The 16420-nt window shown below is 50.1% G+C and overlaps 1 protein-coding gene across 2 annotated transcripts in view; it reads right to left on the reverse strand.

Moving 5' to 3' along the window:
* The window catches only part of PTGIS (prostaglandin I2 synthase), an 81562-nt gene that overhangs the window by 20451 nt on the left and 44691 nt on the right, over positions 1 to 16420 (reverse strand). For both annotated transcript variants that reach the window (XM_059892395.1, NM_174444.1), the window contains 3 exon segments: positions 15222 to 15400; positions 12325 to 12468; positions 6573 to 6724 (listed from right to left, as the gene is read on the reverse strand). In XM_059892395.1, the coding sequence (XP_059748378.1) occupies positions 6573 to 6724; positions 12325 to 12468; positions 15222 to 15400 (475 nt within the window).

Genomic DNA, 16420 nt, shown 5'->3' on the forward strand with positions numbered 1-16420 from the left:
GCACTGTTTTAGCCATTGTTGTTCAGTCCCTCAGTCCTGTCCAACTGTTCGTGACCCCATGAACCGCAGCAGTACAACACTCAATTGATAACAACGGTTACCTTGGAGATAGATGTAGAGGGAGTGAGGTCAAAACAGAATATGCCTTCTCTGCAATATTTTATTTTTTCACAAGAGGCAGGGGAGCCCACTTAAGAGCCCAAGCTCTGGAGCAGAGTGCCTGACCTTGAATAAGGCACCTCGCCTCTGAACATCTCGGTCTCCTCACCTATAAATCAGGGTAAGAGTACTCACCACATAGGGTTGTACAGGGATTGAATGCATTCACATATAAAGCCTGAAGAGTGATGCCTGTCCCAGGCATAATAAAAATTAGCTATATTGTTAAACAAAGCTGAATGAATGTTAGTAAATTATTAGTCCAAGAGGAATGTATTATTTCCATAATTAAGAAATAATAAATGGTGAAATAAAGATCACCTAGCTTGCAGCCATATGACCCAGGTTGAGATCCCAGCTCTGCCCCTTCCTAGGAGGATAATCTTGGGTAAATCATTCTCTATTTCTGAGACTCAGTTCCCCATCTGAAAAACGGGGGCAATCTGGCTCAGAGGACTGAAAAAGATCACACACGGAACATACTCCGTACTGGAAGGGGTTTGGCAAATTGCACTGGCTATATCCCGCCATTCTTATAAGGTATTATTTATCAGCCCCCATGTAATGACTCAAGGCTGTGAATCAGAACCGCCAGGCTCATATGATCGGTAACTTGGTCGGAAGCAGGAGAAACAGGTTCAATCCCAGACTTCCCATGCTGTGTGGGCTTGGCTTGAGGCCCTGTCCATCTCTGAGCCTCAGTCGCATTTTTTTTCTCAAACATTTCTTTTTTTATTTGGCTGCACCAGGTCAGCTGCAGCACTCGGGATCTTCACTCTTCACTGAGGCACGCCAGATCCTTAGTTGAGGCATGTGAGCTCCTAGCTGTGTCCTGTGGGATCTACTTCCCTGACCAGGGCCCCCTGCATTGGGAGTTCAGAGTAGCCACCGGACCACCAGGGAAGTCCCTCAGTCTCCCCATGTAAAGCAAGAAGTCTAGGTTTGGAAACACCTCTGTCCCCTGGAGACCCAAGAGTACAGTTCAGCAAGGCCCCCAGTGGAGACATATTTTTAAAGTCTTATGTTTCACCTTTAAAATGCATTTGATTTTTGCATTAGACCCTGTGATTCTTTAATATAAGAATGCTTTCCCCTCCCCAAACAATATTCAAATAAAACAGCCAATAATCCAGTGAAATGATTATTCCAAAAAGAAGCAGTTTGCTTAGCTCAGGGCTCCATTTAACTCCCTACTGCCCCCCAACTCTCTCCTGTATGAGAAGCACCAAATTCAATTGTCTAAGGGTCCCCAAAAGCTCAATCTTCTTTTAAAATGTTTATATTTCTAAAACCAGAGGAATAATGCATGAGAATAGTAAACAACAACAACAATAATAATAATAAAAGAAAAACAAAGAAACTCTAAGACAGTGGTCCCCAAACTTTTTGGCACCAGGGATCAGTTCAATTTTCCAGGGAAAACAGTTTTCCACAGATAGCATGGCAATGAATATCTGTGGATCTGTAGACACATGGGAGCATCTCTGTGGGGTAACTCCAAGAAGCAGAAGTACAGGATCAAAGGTGTGTGTATTTTATGCTGATAGGTTCTACCAAATTGCTTTTCCAAAGTAGCTGCAGAGCTTCACATGCCCCATAGCAAGCTCTGGGGGCCCTTCTGCACCCCAGCCTCCAGGCCTAAGTAGAGAAACTGTCTCCCACATTGCCACCTGCTGCCCATACTGAGAAATGCAGCCTTCCCATACCCAGCCCAGAGCTGCTCCGGGGGTAAAAGGGAGGGTCCCTCTCTGCATCTACCCAGACTCCTCCCGGGCATCTGTACAGAAGAAACAGAAACAGAGAAACCACTCTTCCCCCGAGAAGCAATCAGTGCCGGCCGTGCTCCGTGCACTAGGTTTTGCAGCCAAACAGATGAAGCTTCTACCTTGCTGCTCTGCCACCTACCAGCCATGTGTCTATGAAAAAGACTTCACTTCTCTGAGCCTCAGTTTCTTTACCTGAAAAAAGAGTTTAATAACACCAACTTTCATCGGAAGGACTGATGCTGAAGCGCCAATACTTGGCCACCTGATGCAAAGAGCCGACTCATTGGAAAAGACCCTGATGCTGGGAAAGATTGAGGGCGGGAGGAGAAGGGGACGACAGAGGGTGAGATGGTTGGATGGCATCACCGACTCAATGGACGTGAGTTTGAGTAAACTCCAGGAGATGGTGAAGGACAGGGAAGCTTGGCATTCTACAGTCTGTGGGGTCGCAAAGACACAACTTAGCGACTGCACAACAATACCAACTTCTCAGCACTGATGTCAGGATTCGATAAGATAAAGAGCTGTCTCAAAAAAGACATTAAGAATCATGAACAAGCAACTCACAAAGAGGAAAAGCAAATGGCTGGTAACACTAAAAGATGTTTTTTCATCACAGGATGAAATGCCCATAAAGCCAGATGCTCTTTTTTGCCCATCAGATTAATAAGGATTTAAAGATACAATGGCACCCTACTCCAGTACTCTTGCCTGGAAAATCCCATGGATGGAGGAGCCTGGTAGGCTGCAGTCCATGGGGTTGCTAAGAGTCGGACACGACTGGGAGACTTCACTTTCACTTTTCACTTTCATGCATTGGAGGAGGAAATGGCAACCCACTCCAGTGTTCTTGCCTGGAGAATCCCAGGGACGGTGGGGCCTGGTGGGCTGCCGTCTATGGGGTCGCACAGAGTCGGGCACGACTGAAGCAACTTAGCAGCATCATAACTGCACGCTCACAAGGTTGTGGGAAAATGCAAATTAAAATGACCAATTACTTACTTCTGCCCATTAGACTGGCAAACCACTGGAAAGACTGATAAATCTGGTGAGGAATGAGCAGACGCCTTCCCTTTGGGTAGGCGTATGAATTGCTCCATGGCTTTGTAAAAGATACAGCAACAGCTAATAAAAATTTTAATGTGTATGCCCTTTAACCTGGCAAATCCACTTGCAGGAAACTGTTAGAGAAAAATAAAATCACCAGATTGTAGAAGAGATAACAAGTACAATGAAGTGCTATGACAGACACACACACACAAAGGAAACAATTATTAATATCCACTGGAGTGGGGTGGCCTCTACACAGTGACCTGAAAGAGCCAGAAGGATGTCTGGATTTTTTATGCTGATTTTCACATCCTTCTGCTTTGCTATGCACTGTGTGTATATATATATAGTATGCTTGAGTTAGTTTTATAGATTTTCTGGGCTTTTCAGGGTATAGTATCAGATCACTTGCAAATAGGGATAGTTTTATTTCTTCTTTACTCATTATTATATCGGTAATTGATTTCCCTTATCTAATTGCATTGGCTAATGCCTCTAGAAGATGTTTGAATTAACAAGGGAGATTGTGCAGCTATATTGTTAGGTTAGAAAATTAAGTTGTAGATAATACATATAATCCATTTTTGTAAATACACACAGTGACACTTTAGATATATATATTTGTCTCCATTTTTAAAATAGAGTATCCCTACAAAACACTGTAGGGATGTATCAGCATGTTAACACTGGTTTCCATAGGAAGATGGGTTTGGAAGAGTATTATTACTTTTTCCTGTCTACCTCTATCATAAGAATGTGTTTCTTTTTAAAAACATATTTATTATGTGGCCGTGTCAGGTCTTCACTGCGGCATACGGGATGTTCGATTTTTGTTGTGGCAGGAGGGCCATTTACTTGCAGCACGTGAACTCTTAGCTGAGGCACGTGGGACCTAGTTCCCTGACCAGGGATCAAACCCAGTCTCCTTGCATTGGGAGCACAGAGTCTCAGCCACTAGACCCACCAGGGAAGTTCCTAGGTTTCTTTCTTTTTTATATACATATAATTGAAAATTTTTACTGATTTTATTTTTGTTATATTGTTATTTTTGCCTTCACTGAGGCTTCGTTGCTTCGCACGGGTGCTCTCTAGCTGCGACGAGTGCTGTTTTTGTTGTGGTGCTCGGGCTTCTCACTGCAGGGGCTTCTCTTGCTGCGGGGCACAGGCTCTAGTGAGCGGGCTTCAGCAGCTGCAGCTCAGGGGCTCAGCGGGTCATGTGCTGTTGTAAGCATTGAATGGCACAATATTTAAGCTGGTATCTGGTGCAAAGAAACTGCTCAACAAAGACTGTTTTTTTCTTATTACCTCAGCCAATCCTAACAGCCACCTTCTAGGAAGATCCTACTGTTCTCTCCATTTTACAGATGGGATCACTGAGGCACGGAGAAAAGACATAAGAGCCAGTAAACACCTCAAGCCACCTGAGCCCAGAGTCTGTCTTACAACTGCCCTCAACTGCCCCTCCAGAGAGAAGACTCAGCAAAAAGAAGTTAAGTAACTTGCCCTAAATCACCAGCAAGGAAGAAGCAAAGTATTGATTCAAATCCAGGTCTTGCTGCAAGTTTCTGAGACCAGGACACAGTGTTTCTCCACCTTCCCATGGCTGAGTTGTCAGAAACTTGTCAAAAATGCATGTCCCAGTCTTCCTGAAGAGAGTGAAAGTGTTAGTTGTCCAGTCCTGTCTGACTCTTTGCGGCCCCATGGACTGTAGCCCGTCAGGCTCCTCTGCCCATGGAATTCTCCAGGCAAGAATATTGGAGTGGGTTGCCATGCCCTTCTCCTAGGGATCTTCCCGACCCAGGGATCGAACCTGGGTCTCCTGCATTGCTTTGCCTACAAAGGTCCATCTAGTCAAAGCTATGGTTTTTCCAGTGGTCCTGTATGGATGTGAGAGCTGGACCATAAGGAAGGCTGAGCACTGAAGAACTGATGCTTTTGAACTGTGGTGTTGGAGAAGACTCTTGAGAGTCCCTTGGACTGCAAGGAGATCCAACCAGCCAATCCTACAGGAAATCAGTCCTGAATATTCACTGGAAGGACTGATGCTGAAACTGAAGCTCCAATACTTTGGCCACCTGATGCTGACATATTAGAAAAGATCCTGATGCTGGGCAAGATTGAAGGCAGGAGGAGAAGGGGATGACAGAGGATGAGATGGTTGGGTGGCATCACCAACTTGATTGACATGAGTTTGAGCAAGTTCCGGGAGATGGTGAAGCAAAGGGAAGCCTGGCACGCTGCAGTCCATGGGATCACAAAGAGTCAGACACGGCTGAGTGACTAAACAACTCCTACATTGCTGGCAAATTCTTTACCCTCTGAGCCACCAGGGAAGCTCATTCAAATCGAAAGGACTGGGATGGTGCTTGGAGATTTATTAACAAAGGCCCGAGAGGACTCTTCTCCCTGGGGAAGCCTGAGACACAGTGGCTGGGGGAGACTGAACCCCAGGGGTTCCTATGGGCCTGGTGCCCTGAATCCAGCAGGAAGCTTTCTACCAATATTGATCCCCCTCTGTAGCCATGAAAACGAAGGCGGTGGGTTTTTGTAAACCCATGTGGGAAGTTCTAGATGTGGAGCTCAGTGAAAACTCTGTAGCAGAACAATTGCTCCAGAGCGCTACACTGATGTTACAAAAGCACAGGGCTAAACAGGGCTAAACATGAAGGCATCTGCGCTCAGGAAGGCACGCACAAGAGCGTGCACAGCCGCCTGAGACACAGCCACACCTGGAAGCCGCCCAGGCGCCCCGCAACCGGGAACGTTCAACAAAGTGTGATCATCACTCCAATGAAATACTGCAGAGCAACGAACAAGAAACCATAGACACATACAACAATCTCCATGAATCTTACAGATGTAAAGTTGAGTGAAAAAAGTCAGACATCCAAGTGCACATATTCTATGATTCTTTTTCTAGGAAGTTCAAGAACAGGTAAAACTAGCCGAGGTGGAAGAAATCCATAGAGTGGCTAACTCTAGGGGGTGGATATTGACCGGGAAAGGGCATGGAAAGTTCAGATTTATCTCTCAGCTGTGCATTTAGGACTGTGTGCTTTCTTGTATATACAGTATACCTCAATTAAAAAAAAAAAAAAGAATTCTGTGTGTGTGTTTAGAGAAAAGTCTCCACGCTCGTAATAAAGGTCCCCTCTGCGGAGGGGAAGGCAAGTGGCGGACCTGGATGAGGAGAAGGTGGAGAACTCTCATTAGTCCCTCTTAGTTATTCTGTTGGGCTTGAATTTCTTATAACCAGCATAAAGGACTTGTAAGAATTTCTAAAGAAAAAAAGAAAAGAATTTTTAAAGCAAATTAAATCTTAAACCTGGAAAGGAAGGACACAGACACAAAAGGTCCCCAAGCCCCATGCCAGATGTGCTGCATCAGAATTTCCAACAGGAGCCCCAGCTCTGGTCCAGGCCCTGCCTCCCCACCAGCGTGCTCTTACACACCCCCCAGGACAGGGACCTCACTACCTCAAAGGCATTAGAATGTTTTCCTTCTCGTGTCATCTATGATCCTTTGGCTTGAGGGTGGACTTCCTCTCTGGGCCCCTCTGCCAGCCCCACAGCTCACCGAAGACCCCACGGTGCTTACCCGCTGACAGGGAGCCACGTGCCAGCTTGGGGAGCAGCAGGTCAAGCTGGCGGAAGGTGTGGAAGACGTCGGCTGAGTGGACACGGTCCTGGGCCTGGCTCTCCTGGGTGTGTGGCGGTGCCTCAACGCCGTACTGGGTCAGGTAGCCGGCTCTGGGGGCGGCAAGCAGAGGGTCAGCAGGCCGTCTCTGAATGGTCCCAGCTGAGCTCTCAGGGCGGCCTACGAGCTCTTCTTCATTTGTACCCCTGGGGAGCACCAGATTTTCCTACCCTGTGTCAGGGACGGTTCTGGGCCAGAGAGTCAGCAGAGAAGCAAACACACAAAACACTCAAGACAGACAGAGGAGGGGAGGTGTCGTGGGCCAGCCGGGGCTCAGAGGGAAGGGCAAGTGGGAGAGGGAGGGGAGGAGCGCTCCTTCCGTCAAGCTGCAGGATGGGCAGAGGGAGGGGTCCAGGGCACAGGGAAGAGCCAACCTCTGCCGCAGGAAGGAGCGCAGATGTGCTGTTGGAAGCGGGTAAGCAGAGCAGGTGGAAGGGCGAGATGGGGGCCCTGGGTCAGGAAAAGAGGTTCCTGACCCTGGAGAGGAAGTCAGGGCAGGCTCCTCGGAGGAGGCAGGATCTGAGCTGGAGCCTGCAGCATAAGCAGCGGACAGGGGCTCTGGCAGAGGGCACAGCCCGGGCAGAGGGGCTCTGGCAGAGGGCACAGCCCGGGCAGAGGGGCTCTGGCAGAGGGCACAGCCCGGGCAGAGGGGCTCTGGCAGAGGGCACAGCCCGGGCAGAGGGGCTCTGGCAGAGGGCACAGCCTGGGCAGAGGGGCTCTGGCAGAGGGCACAGCCCGGGCAGAGGCCTGGGGCCAAGGGGGCGGCCACGGCTGGGTCCAAGGACTGCCAGGTGCTGGGCTGGAGTGGCCTGGGAGTCGCCAGGGCCCGTCACACAGGGCTGGCCGTCAACGCGGGAAGGCTGGCCCTGACCTCAAGGGCAACCGAGGGGCGTCTGAACAGGAGAGGGCCAGGGCCTGGTGGGGGAGTACGGAGAGAGGATGAGACACAAGAGCAAGTGTAAGCCCTCGTGTGTGTGGTGTGTGCACACACACACCATACACACAACACACACACATTCATACTGCCCTCAGGAGTGCTCCCAGAGAAAATGTCTCCACCACCCAGGTTTTCCCTTTCAAAGCTCCAGGAGCCCAGCCCCACCGGCCTCAGTCCTGGGAGGGAAACCACAGATTTTCACCTTTTCCACGTGGTGAGAGGGAACAGGACTTCTGAGAGAGACACCGAGAGGCCCTGACCAGCCTCCCGAAGCTCCTCCTAAGTCTCTGGATCGCCCAGGACAGGGATTCTCCCAAGGAGAGAATGGAAGCAGGGATGGGGCGGAGGGCTGAGAGACGCCTGTCTAGTCCCCACTTAACCCCTCATTTACACAGTGCAAGTGTGCAATAAGTCTTCAATGAACGTTCTATCAATGGATGGGTGGATGGATGGGACGAAGTGGGGGAGGACGGGTGGATGGGTGGGTGGGTGGGTGGGTGGATGAGTGGATGGATGGGACGAAGGGGGGGAGGACGGGTGGATGGGTGGGTGGGTGGGTGGATGGGTGGATGGATGGATGGGTGGGTAGATGGATGGGAAGAAGGGAGGGAGAGTGGGTGGAGGATGGATGGAAGGGTGGGTGGATGGATGGGAAAGAGGGAGGGAGACTCGGTGGATGGGAGGATGGATGGGTGGATGGGAGGATGGGTGGATGGGTGGATGGGAGGATGGGTGGATGGATGGATAGCTAGAACACAATCCCAAAAACACTAATCTTAGAAGACAATACAGGGCCACCATGATTCTGAGCTCAGTTATCCAAGCTGTTCTCCTACCTTTTCCCTGCATCCCACTCCCCTCCCCTCCTCCCGTCTTGGCCTCCACGCCCCCTAGAGATGGCAAGTTCAAGACCCGCCCATCCCACTGGACTGGGAGGAAGCAACCCTTCCTTCAGAACGGCTGGAACGAGCTCCCTCCAGAGTGTACCTCCGGCCCCCACTGATGCTGCTGCATCAGCCCGGAAGGAATTCCCTCCTCCTCCTCCAAACGTGTAAGCCCTGGGTCCTCATCTCCAGACAAACGCCCTCAGTACCCCCTTACGGCAGAAGCTGTAAAGGTGCAGCCCACAGCCTGGATTCAGTCCAGAAACGTGTTTGGTTTGGTTAATCGTGTTTTCCTAAAAACAAACTGAATGCATGTTTAAACATGGGGGGAAATTCACACAAAATCTTGGATGGCATCACCGATTCAATGGACATGAGTTTGAGTCAACCCCGGGAGTCGGTGATGGACAGGGAGGCCTGGCGTGCTGCAGTCCATGGGGTCGCAAAGAGTCGGACACGACTGAGCGACTGAACTGAACCGAACACAAAACCCGGATTTGCCCCTCTGTCTCGTCTTGAGAGAGGGGAGAGTCCGGCTACTGGCAGCCTGCAGTCCTGCCTGGCAGCCCCGGGCAGGAGGGGAGTCACTGCCACCCCTCTCAGACGGGAACGAGCGGGCAGAGTCACACGGCCCTCCCCCGGCCCTGAGGCCTCCATGACACCCAGTTAAACACCTGTCACCATTTGTCACCCTACTTGTACTGGTGTTTTTTTTTGGTTTTTTTTTTGCCTTAAAGCAGAAAACTAGTTCCTTAGATAAAATTTCTACCAAAACTAGGCAATGAAAAAAAAAAAAACCAGAAAAAAAAGAAAACCAGGAAGAACCACGAGATTTCACACTGTGCACGTGACACCCTTTCTAAGGCTCCTTCACTTTGAAATAAAACCTAACAGCTGAAGACAGGCAGGAAGTGATTACATGACTTGTAAATGCATGTTTGACCCATAGGTGGCGCTAGGGGCAAGGCAGAAAAAGCTGGAATAAGGCTGGGAATAAGAGGTCTGTGTGCTCACTCCCTCGCTCATGTCCGACTATTTGCCAGCCCCTGGACTGTAGCCCCCCAGGCTCCTCAGGCCATGGGATTTTTCAGGCAGGAATTCTGGAGAGGGTTACCAATTCCTCCTCCAGGGAATCTTCCCGACCCAGGGATCAAATCCACGTCTCCTGCGTTGGCAGGTGGACTCTTTATCACTGAGCCACCTGGGAAACCCCAGGGACATCACAGTAAATGAGGGGTCGGGAAAGGCCTCCCTGAGGAGGTGACCCTTGAGACAAGACTTGAATGAAGGGAGGTGGGAGCCGTGCAGATGTGTAGAGAACAGCATTCTTGGGCAAGGGAACGGAAACTGCAAAGGCCTTGAGGCGGGAGCGTGCCTGGCCTGTTCAGCAAGGAGGCTGGTGAGGTGACCCCAGAGGAATCAAAGTCAGAACTCTGGATGGGACTGAGGGGGGCTGGGGCACACACAGGACGGGCGGGATCCCAAGAGCTGGGCTCCGTGAGGACGCGCCTCCCCATCAGCACACCTGTCGTCCAGCTCACCCACTGCCTCTGTATTTCAGGGGCTGCAGATGGCGACAAAAAGGCCGGAAGCTGCTGCCAAGCCGGGAATCAGGAGCTGCAGCCAGGGCTCAGGCCTTGAAGACACAGGAATCCACTTACACCTGCCCCCAGCGCTGAGCCTGCTCTTACCATGGACCTAAACAAAAGACTCTTGAGAGTCCCTTGGACTGCAAGGAGATCCAACCAGTCCATCGTAAAGGAGATCAGTCCTGGGTGTTCATTGGAAGGACTGATGTTGAAGCTGAAACTCCAATACTTTGGCCACCTGATGCGAAGAGCTGACTCATTGGAAAAGACCCTGATGCTGGGAAAGATTGAGGGCAGGAGGAGAAGGGGACGACAGAGGATGAGATGGTTGGATGGCATCACTGACTCAATGGACATGGGTTTGGGTAGACTCCAGCAGTTGGTGATGGACAGGGAGGCCTGGCGTGCTGCGATTCATGGGGTCACAAAGAGTCGGACACGACTGAGCGACTGAACTGAACTGAACTGAACTGAAATAGACCCAGCTGCCACCATGTGTCCCCTACCTCCCCCAGAGCCTCAGCTTCTCCTCTGACTTCTCTGCCCTCACAAGCATACAGGATGGCAGGAACTAGGAGATCTGGGGGCTCCCCACTGTGATCTTGCTTTGGGGGGCCTCTCTGGACCTCAGTCTCCCCACCATACGATGATAGGGTGGACCACACCAGCATCACCCAGACCAGTCATAGCCCTTGAAGGTATCTGCGCCAGTCCAGGGTGAAATGAGAAAAAATGAACCCAGCAAGGGTCATGCTTGAGGGTGTAGGCTTTGCAGCCAGCCCCCCCAGGGTCCCAACTGTGAGACTCTGGGCAAATGACCTAGGCTTTCCAGGCCTTAGTTTTCTCATCCATCAAATGGGGTTTCTGAGGCATCTGCTTCATAGAGCTATTATGCAGATTAAATTATTAGCACCCACTGATCCTACATGTACACATGTGTCATAAACGTCCCAGGGTACTCATATGTGTCAGCAAATGCCTGTCCTTTATTCTGAAACTGTGTTGCTGTTATTTTTTCGAGTGGTTGAAATGTCTTGCTTTTATGAGGTGCTGGTCATTAATGGTGCCACCAAAAATCAATGTACTGTCCTTACTGAATCTCTTTTCCTCACTACCTGTGGCCATGTTCCTCTATCCACTGGGCCATCAAGTCCTTCAGCAGGTCCCATCAACCTCATCCCCCCGAGTGAAGTGAAAGTGAAAGTCGCTCAGTCGTGTCCGACTCTTTGTGACCCTATACAGTCCTTGGAATTCTCCAGTCCAGGATTCCGGAGTGGGTAGCCTTTCTCTTCTCCAGGGGATCTTCCCAACCCAGGGATTGAACCAGGGTCTCCCACATTGCAGGTGGATTCTTTACCAGCTGAGCCACAGGGGAAGCCTAAGAATACTGGAGTGGGTAGCCTATCCCTTCTCCAGCGGATCTTCTCAAACCAGGAATTGAACCAGGGTCTCCTGCATTGCAGGCAGGTCCTTTACCAACTGAGCTACCAGGGAAGCCCAAAGCTGTCCCAGTTCTCCCCATGGCCTGGTCCAGAGCACTATCCTGTCTACATGGGCAGCTACAGCAGCCTTCTAACAGGTCCCCCGGCCTCTCTCGTGTTGTGACCCACCCGAGCTATGATCCAGTCTCCATCCAGCAGACAAAGAGAGCTTTTAAAGCTCTAAGTCCAGGACTTCACCGGTGGTCCAGTGGTTAAGAGCCCGCCTTCCAGTGCAGGGGACACGGGTTTGCTCCCTGGTTGGGGAACTGAGATCTGACGTGCCATGGGGCTACTGAGCCGGCACATCACAATGACGATCCCACCTGCACAGCCAAGACCAACACAGCCAGAGAAATAGACAAATATTCAAAAAACCAGTTCTACATCCAATAGTGTCACATCCCCTGCTTACACCCCAACGTCACTCATCTTACTTAGAATAAATTCCATAGCTTTGAGGTTCTGTGAGACCTGGTTTCTGCCAACTTCATCCTCGTTGCCCTGCCCCATCTCCTCAGCTCATTAGGCTCCAGTCACATTGGCCATCTTTGCCAAGCATCTGGGTGACCAGCAAGGCCCCTTTCCTGGCCTGTGTCTCCTTTACGGCCCATAGGCTGAGGACCAGGCGACCACTCAGAGTCCCAGGTACAGAAGGGCATCTTGCAGCCTTGGCTTTGGAGCATCCCAAACTGCTTCTGCACCCATAAAGTCCTCTTGGTGCCCTTGGCCACTCTTCACGGCGGTCCAGAGTGCGGGGCTCACCTGAGCAGGAAGCCGTAGGAGAACTCGAGGAGCCCCATTTCGTGCCAGCCACTGCCCGCTTCCACGGTGTCACCCAGCAGGACAGTGCGGAGGTTGGTATACATGGCATCCGTGAGCGCCTGCAGCTCTTTGTGGAGGAGAGTCCTGGGGCAAGGAGCAAAGGAGTGAGAGTGCAGCTTCCAAAAATATACATATATGCACACAAGCACCTCCTTCCCCAGACCTCAGAGTCCCGGGGCTCCCGCTCCTCTTTGGAAACAGAATGATATTATTATTTCTATCACTGCCAACAATGGCAACAGTTATTATTTATTGTGCCAAACACAATGATCTCACTTCATCTTTTGACCACACCAGGGATAGCAGTTCCTATTATGATACCCATTTTACAGATGGAGAGACTGAGGGACAGAGAAGACAGTAACTTGCCCAAGGTCACCCAGACAGTAAGTGATAGAGCTGAGACTGAAACCCTGATCTGCCCAACTCCAGAGTCTGAATGCTTAACCATGATAGTCGTCCTTGCTTAGATAAGGAACCCATAGACTTACAGAAGAGATATAACTAAGAAACCAACCATTTCTCCTTGAGGTTCAAAGTTAGGGAGATCTGTTTGGATAAAGTGTCCCCAACCAAGGACTGCTGATAAGTCATGACTCTGAGTGAAGGCTACATGCAGAGTAAGGGAATATGGCTGGTGATCTGGTCTTATTATTTATGTACCTAGGATTCTGCGGAGAGGACCAGTTCTGGGAGAACGTGTGGCTGAAGCTAGAAGCCTCTCTGTCCTGAGCCTCCACAACATTCAACATTGAGCCATGACTGAGCATATGATTAGAAGCTGGGAAAGATGAGGTCTTCTGTCTAAGTTTAAGGCCCCTCTACAGTTTGCAAGAACCTAAACCTCAAAGGGTACCACTGCGTCTAGTGAAGAGTCCACGGGGTGGTGCAGAGCCAACGTTCAACAGCGCCACCTGGTGGCAACAACAAGAACAGTACTAGTGTCGCAATCAGGCGCTCCAGCTCTCTGTCGCCCCCTGCTGTTTGGAAATACGATAGATCCCTTTAGATAGCGCAAGCCCCTGGTTTTTTTGAGAATTCAAGATGGGAAGACTTCCAGGGAGGTTTTGTGAACTTCCAGATAATAAAAGCTTTTGGATGTTTCATTACTGGAAAAACAATAGACATGACCCACGTGAGACAATATGTTAAAGGGCTTAACACAGTGCTCGGTACCTGGGAGCTGCTGGCTCAGTGATCAACACTGATACCTCGACTCCAAGCGGGAGTCCTCAGTGGGGACTGTGGTCATCAACAGAGGCAGCAGCCATGCCCAGAGGACCTCATGCCAGCTTGCAAGAAAAGCCCAGAAGCTCCTGGGAACAGACGCTGGAGGAAACTGGGATCTTCCCTGGGTCAGGGGATAGCATGCCGTGAACTAACTGTGGACTCTTGTTGCTAATGGGACCATTGGAATAGCGGGATCCAGGACACTCAGGCTCAGGAATACTCCTAAAATCTGCTCCACAAAGCCAAGGTCAGACAGAGTACTGCCTCTCATCAATATTCACCTTACAATGCTGGCCTCTCCTCAGCTTTAGCAGTCCTGCAAAACCCAGACCCCTAGATGCTTTTCCTGACTCCAGGAGGTGACTCTGTCTAAAGATGACCGCCAGGCCGCATGCACTCTTTAGGCGCAGATGCAGTCTTTTCTCCTCAGTATCTTGTGGGGAGGAGAATGGGCTGTGGACACAGCAGACCTGGGTTCAAATCCCAGCTCTGCCACTTGCTAGTAGCTGACCTTGGGTATGTCCTGTCACTTCTCTGACCCTCAGTTTTCTCATCTGTAAAATATGGATAAAAAAATACCTACCTCTAAGGCTGTTGCACAGATATGAACACGTGCCTATCAAAGGGAAGCCACCAGACTTCCCTGGTGGCTCAGAGGGCAAAGTGTCTGCCTATAATGTGGGAGACCTGGGTTCGATCTCTGGGTTGGGAAGATCCCCTGGAGAAGGAAATGTCAACCCACTCCAGTACTCTTGCCTGGAAAATCCCATGGACGGAGGAACCTGGTAGGCTACAGTCCACGGGGTCACAAAGAGTCGGACACGACTGAGCGACTTCACTTTCATTTTCAAAGGGAAGTTGGTGTCATTCTGTGCTTGTGAATCTAAGACAATGACTAGCATGTGACTGAAGACAGTAGATGTGCTCACAGGTCCTTTTGTCGTTGTGAACATCCTTTATGTTTCGGGACCTGCTGTGTGACCTCAGGCAAGTCGCTTCTCTTCTCTGAGCCCTGGTGTCCTCATCTATAAAATGGGGCCATAAGTTACCCTTCAGAATTGCTAGGAAGACTCATGAGATCATATGATGCCCAGCACAGAGTATGGACTCAAAAACATTAATTACCCTACTACTTCCATTTGACGGATGCAGAAACAGAGGCTCAGAGAGGGTGGGTGACTTGCCCAAAGTCACAAAGATAAGCAGTGGGAAAGCTGGGATTTGAATCCAGGTCTGGCTGACACCAACCCCAGTCTTCTACTAAAAATCAGCCCTGCCTCTTGAAAAGGAAAGAATTCTTCTTCAATTCCCTGCGTTTTGTTTTTTGCTTTGTTTTTGTTTTCTCAAAACAAAACATCTTTTTTTTTTTTTTTTTTGGTCACACCACAAGGCATGTGGGATCTTCCCCAACCAGGGATTGAACCCATGTCCCCTGCATTCCGGCAAGGAGTCTTAACCACTGGACCACCAGGGAAGTCCAAAATGAAAAGTCTTTACTGGACACCTGTTGTGGAGACCGGTTCAGCCCATGCAGGACTTGAACCACACAGGTAGAAGCTGACTGACCACCCGGGCCCACCCATCGGGTGCCATCTGCAGCCACTCACGGTTTCATCTTGGACTTTTCATCACCGGGGTTATAATGCGGAAGCTGCACGTCGAAAATCCTCTCCATGAGGAAGACGGCGTAGGCGTGGAAGTCCAGCCTGCTGCGGGGCTCCCACACCACCGCGTCGTAGGAGTGGGGATCCAGGAGGACCGTGACGTGCCTGCCGCCCACCAGCACCTGGGGAGCGGGCGGGGATGGAGCGAGGAGCACAGCCGTGCGCAACATCGGTTCTCAGGGGCCGAGGGTTTCCCTGTGCCAGGCACTGGCCCCACCAAGTATGTTACAGACAAGGTCCCTTCATCTACCCCTCATGACCACGCTGGGAGGCAGGGACTATCATTTACCCACTTAAAGCTGACATGTGAGGCTTAGAGAGGGCACAAATTGTGCCCAAGATGACACAGCTGAGAAGTGGCAGAGCTGGGACTGGGATTCAGCACTTTTTTGCACTAAAGTTTATGCTCTTAACTACCTCACGTGTAAGCATCTGCCTTGGTTGTCTTGGTTGTTGTATTTCCAGCAGCCAGGAGACAGTCTGTCCACAGAAGGCAGCAGATGGACCTGTGTGCATCACAGGTGGATGGACTGGATGGATGGATGGAAGGATGGATGGATGGATGTTGGTAGATAAATGCTGGTGGATACATTATAGGTTCATGTGGGTGAATGTATGGATGGATGAATGGGCTAATGAATGGAAGGACAGAAGGAGTGATGGACGGATGGATGAACTGGGTAGATGAATACATGGATGGATGGAGGGATTAAAGAATGTTGGTGGATAAATGGTAGTGGGTCCATTACAGGTATGTGTGTGTGTGTGTGTGGATGGATGGAAGGAAGGAAGGATATTGTTGGGTAAATGCTAGTGGATGTGAAAGGACTATCTACTTCTTCGGGAGGCTGAACTCTGTATATAACACACTACTCAAGATGGGAAGGAAACTGGAGAACTGTGATCCTGTAGTCAACAAAGGTAAGGGTATTTCCCCTCAGATGTCGGTGGAGGGTGTCACAACTGTAACGACCCATTGTCTTGGCCCTGTTTTCAAAATGTGGTCCATGCGTCATGTTAATCAAACTCTTATAAAAGGCAGGCCCAATACCCAAGAAAAAAATGCTTCTGGATGGATAGTTAGATGGGTGGATAAGTGGAAGGACAGATCACTGAATATACACTGGATGGAAAGATGGATG

The sequence above is a fragment of the Bos taurus genome, chromosome 13 (assembly GCF_002263795.3).
Source record: "Bos taurus isolate L1 Dominette 01449 registration number 42190680 breed Hereford chromosome 13, ARS-UCD2.0, whole genome shotgun sequence".
Taxonomy (NCBI): domain Eukaryota; kingdom Metazoa; phylum Chordata; class Mammalia; order Artiodactyla; family Bovidae; genus Bos; species Bos taurus.